Consider the following 5,000-nt stretch of genomic DNA (forward strand, 5'->3'; position numbering starts at 1 on the left):
CAATGACACAACCTCCACCACCGCCAACCTTTTCGCTACAAAATCACCCACCGCTGGTGCCACTGCTGGAAACGGCCAGCAGTAACAACAGTGGTGGAAACACGATTCCTCCGGGACCAGTATCTTCTTCCGGATCGGCTCCACTGGTACGGCTAAGCTACGCTCAAGTAGCCCAGCATTTGGCCGAACAGTCGAAGGAAAAAGAAGTAGCAGCTGCCGCCGCAGCAGCAGCGGCTACTGCTGCTTCTTCTGCAACAACACCGCACCACCATCATCATAGCCATCCAGTTGCATCGACGGCTGCAACACATGCTTCCAGTGCTTCCGGTGGAGTGGAAAAGGAAAACCATAGCACTGCAACCGCGGCGTCCTCTTACTCAGCAGCCACCACCACCACCAGTAACAACAATAATCACGTCAGCAGTGGATCCTCGATCCACGAATCTGCATTAGCGTCACACGACGCTGGAGGTAGTAATAGTAGCAATCCTTCTGGCGGAAACCATCACCAACACGCCAACAGCACTACCGGTGGCGGATTTATTGGGGTCCCGAGCAGGCGGAAGGACATGACAGGTGGTGGGCCACGAGCGTCAACGACAGTGGCAGGAGGAGGCTCAGTACACCATCAGCAGCATGGTGAAGGTTATCGAGAGCATCGAGGTATGTGTGCTTGACTACAACGACTGAATTGATATGTATGATATGGTTGCTCTTGTTTCTCTTCACTCTCTGTTAGATGCACGAGGCAATCAGCAACAGCATCACCATGGTGCCGGTGGTAACACCAACTCACGCAGCAACGCCAAAGATTACCGTCCGTTTTCCGGTTCGGCAAGCGGTGGCCATAATACCGGTCAGCAGCAACATCAGCACTCGACGACAGCAGGTAGCACAGTTCTTGGTGGTGGTCCACGGCAAGGTGGTACCGAGCAGAACAACAATCATGCGTTACATCATCATCATCATCAAGGAGGCGGTGGTGCTGGTGCTAGAAACACTGGTGGTGGTGGGGGAAATAACAACAACAATCATCACCACCATGCCGGCAAATCAATGGGGGGCGGTCCACGATCTGCCCGGCCGCATCAGCTGAAGGACTACGTTACCCAACCGCATCAGCAGCAGCATCACCATCACCAGGGACAACAGCAGCATCCGCGCAGCCCCAAATGATGGCGATTAATTTGGATTTAAAACGTACGGCCAGCAGGCGGCTCATCGTCGTTCTCTACTATTTCTTGATCGGCAACATCGGAAGCAGTTATCACCATCATCTACCCGCCAGCATTACCGTCCTACGCCGCAACGTAGTAAGGTTCTGCCGTGAGGTCATCTGTGGACTGCTTCTAGCGAAGCGTTACTCGCAGAAAGCAAAAGGGAGGGAACCCATCGGAATACAGCTAGATAAATGAGGTTTTGAAGAAGCACTCACAGACAGCGAAACAGATCTTTGAAGTAGAAGTGGCATCGGGTGGGAACGACATGTTTCGTAGATCAGAATTCACACGACGTGCGGAAAAACACAATTCGCCTAGAGTCGAGGCCCACTAATATTCAATAATTTCTATTGCATACATACCCTCTCAATTTCTTATTTTGACATTGCGGAATCTATAAACAATGGATTTCAATAACCGCGCAGAGAAATTGTCGGTTAGCTAGTTTTACTTTTATCTTTTCCGGTGTTTTACCCTTCATTGTACGGTTTTTGGCTGAGTAGCACCATGTCCTCCCGAAGCGTTTCTAGATGATAATGCTCAATTGATTAGGAATGAAATTATCACAAAGATTTGAAATATTTTTCTCTCAAGGTAGAGTAAGCCTTCCATGTTCCGGCCGCTATTTGTCTTAGTTTCCTATCAATATAGATAGATATATAGTAGACCCACGGAGGGTAGGGATTCGCGAAATCTACATTAAAACAAAGAAGATCAGCTGTAAACCATGGATTGCTTTTAAAAAACATTCTTCATTCTATTTGCATGTGTTTCTACATGCACAGTGGATGAAATTCCACGTCTAGTTTCCTTTTTTTCTGGACGGCCTAGAACGAACAACAATTGTACTGTCTATTTTCATCAAACAATTCCCATTCGCCTGTTTTCACCATCAAAGATTTGTACGCTTGTGAATATGCTGTTTGCAAGAACCTGCAATGTTTCGATAACAGTATTCCTAATCGAAATAGTCGATCAGATCTGAATTGTTCACCACAACACTGCGCTCACGATGAGGAATTATGTCGCCAAGAACGTAAGGAACGAAAAGGCATATAGCGCAAAGGTTGCACGTTGAAGAAACAGCCCACAATGGAGAAACAGAAAAAAACGGTTTTATGTTCACTCGCGCATGTTACTCCTTGAAGAAATCCATACTCTTGCAATGGGAGGTAAGCGTTTCTTTCTTCTCTCAATTGGAGATAGTGGGGATGGGTACGACAGCGGAGCGGACATCTGTTGTGTGACTTTTTTTTTCTTGGTGCGGTTGCGTGTGCGATTATGATAACTGTGATGCGCAAACGGCAAGTCACCCGTATTTTCGCAAAAACACGGATGTCTGCCAGTATCTGTGTAGCACACATACACCACACACGAAGCTTCAATTGCCTGGTTATTGATGTGTTTCCTATTATTTTTTATTATTCTGAAACACATGCTATTTGTTCTCTTAATGATAGACACTTACATTGTTTTCTTTATGACTTTGTTTTCTTGGACTGGTAATTTGCAAGAAATGCATATGAAATATTCGTTGCTTCGTTCCGTCGTGAATACGATTGAGCCCAGCCCTTCCCTTCTCATCTCCACACTCTTCCTTTTTTTTATTGATTAAATGCATTACTTCTATCGAGCGTCGTTTGCTATAATTATTACAATGCTATGTTCATCTATTATTATTATTATTAATAATATTATTCTTATACTTATGATTATTATAAAATTATTGATATTTCTACCGCAATTCATTGTTACGTTGTTGTTAGTTGATAGGGGAGTGTAACATTAAAGACCAAGGCGAAGAGAAGGAAGCAGCTCGAAAGCAAATGGGCAAACCCACACGAAGTGTGCACTGGTCCGCCGGAGGACGAGGGATTGGTGATCGCGAGGGATGATGGAGAACGAGTAGGCATTAGTGAATACTTTGGTTTTGTTAAGAGTTATTGAAGAAAAAAAACCCATGAACAGCAGTGAGCGTTCGCTGAGTACACCCGCCAGACCTTTCTAAGTCCGCATAGTAATCGTCCTCCTTTTTATTTCTCAGAAAGGATATACTATTTGGGCCCTTACTTCTTCTAACAGCACATAATCGATACAAACGCAGCGTAAACACAAATGTGCTAGATCGACATAGGAACATAGAATACAAATACAGAGGATGGTGTGAGTAAAGAAGGTAGTTATTATAAAAAGTAATTTTTGAATCTATTCTCAGTGAACCTTCCTCTTCCAATGGGACAAAGAGATGGCTAGAAAGAGGAATGGAAGAACAGTTTGTTCGAAAAGTGAAATGTTGTTAAAGCAGACGGAAAAAATCCGTGTTCGGGTGTGTTGAGGCGACAAGCACAAGCTACTGCCGACAATAGGTTGATTGAAAGGGTAGGGACTTGAGAGCTCCTAGTTGAACCATGCTCTCGCAAGGCGCTCTGGCTGGTGGCGCTGTATGGAGCAAATTTGAAATGTAGTTGCGGTGGATAAAAGGGCGTTAACTTAGTGATTTATCAGTCCAAGACTAAAAACATTGAAACCACAAGACAAGAACCAGAGAAGAACAAAAACAGTGAGTTAAAATAAAAATGACGAATACAGAATACAGAATACTGCCCCAGCGGCGCTGATAGGAGAGCATGCAACAAAACCATACGCAAAAGATTCAAAACGTAGGTGCGCGCATCAATGAATGACAGCAGAGTTAATCTCATGTTGCCTGCTATTATTACTACTACTATTACTCCTGCTACTACTACTCCTACTATTATGTAGAGAACAGAATTCGATACGATGAAGAAGAAACCATCAGAAACACAAAACAAAACCCCCTAAATAATAGACGGTAGGCTAAAATAGATAAAATGAAGTAAACAAAAAAAAAATTGAGGAAACAGAACGGTTGACGAAAAAAGAGGACACAAAACGCGAGCAGAAGTTATAGTTTCTATAGTGTGTGCACCGTGCAATTGGGTAAAATGGAGAAAAAAAAATACAGACAAAAACAAAACAAAAACACAGCAAACAACGGCGTACAGAAAGTGTGGTTCCATTCTCTTCAGCCAATCTACGAACACAGAACCCTTAAGTGTATTATAAAATTGTCTTCGAAACACGGAAAAGAAGCTAACCAGAAACTCGGAGCGCAGCATACGTGGCGCACCTGCTGGATAATGTGTTCGCATGTGTTGGGCGTATAAGTTTATTGGTTCCTTCGTTCGGTTCCTGGTTTGATTTTGTCATTACTCTCAACTCCAACTTCCGCCAGTGCATTCATCCGTTATAGAGTGACCTTCTGCTCTCCTCCTCTACCTTTTAATTCTCGCGCCAATTTCATCCGGAATGGATTGGCCGCTGAATCAAACCAAACCAAAGCAGCACAGCACCCCACACCAGCCCGACTCCGATTCCGCGTATTCGTGGTTGTAGTTAATGATTTCACGAGCAGGCATCAACAAGGATTCAAAACCGGAATCCGTGTTTGCGCTATGTGCTTGCGCATCGGTGTGCATTTAATGTATTTTCTTCGGTTTAGCTTACTTCCGTTTGTTCGATTTTTTTTCCTTAATCACGAAACCCCCGGAACTCTCAGGCGGGCGTGTCGGTTTGGTTGAGTTCTCGAAATATTGAACCACATTCTTCCTTGCCCTTGTAACTCGTTTTATTCTATAGGAATTGTATGGATAAGCAAATATAAGTCACAGCGAAACAAGCTGGGAAGCGACGAGGACTTGGGAAGTTAGAGATAGTCCGCGTTTTTGTTTTCTTTCTTATTCATTTACCTCATTGAAC

The 5,000-nt window shown here is 44.1% G+C and overlaps 1 protein-coding gene across 6 annotated transcripts in view; it reads left to right on the top strand.

Moving 5' to 3' along the window:
- The window catches only part of LOC126578431 (la-related protein Larp4B), a 29,673-nt gene that overhangs the window by 23,079 nt on the left and 1,594 nt on the right, over window positions 1-5,000 (top strand). For all 6 annotated transcript variants that reach the window (XM_050240973.1, XM_050240976.1, XM_050240977.1 and 3 more), the window contains exons 7-8: window positions 1-663; window positions 740-5,000. The exon at window positions 1-663 is cut by the window's left edge and continues 3,415 nt beyond it; the exon at window positions 740-5,000 is cut by the window's right edge and continues 1,594 nt beyond it. In XM_050240973.1, coding sequence (XP_050096930.1) covers window positions 1-663; window positions 740-1,176 — 1,100 coding nt within the window. In that variant the 3' untranslated portion in view covers window positions 1,177-5,000. The remainder of the gene's footprint in view (window positions 664-739) is intronic.

The sequence above is a fragment of the Anopheles aquasalis genome, chromosome 3, assembly GCF_943734665.1.
Source record: "Anopheles aquasalis chromosome 3, idAnoAquaMG_Q_19, whole genome shotgun sequence".
Classification (NCBI taxonomy): Eukaryota; Metazoa; Arthropoda; class Insecta; order Diptera; family Culicidae; genus Anopheles; species Anopheles aquasalis.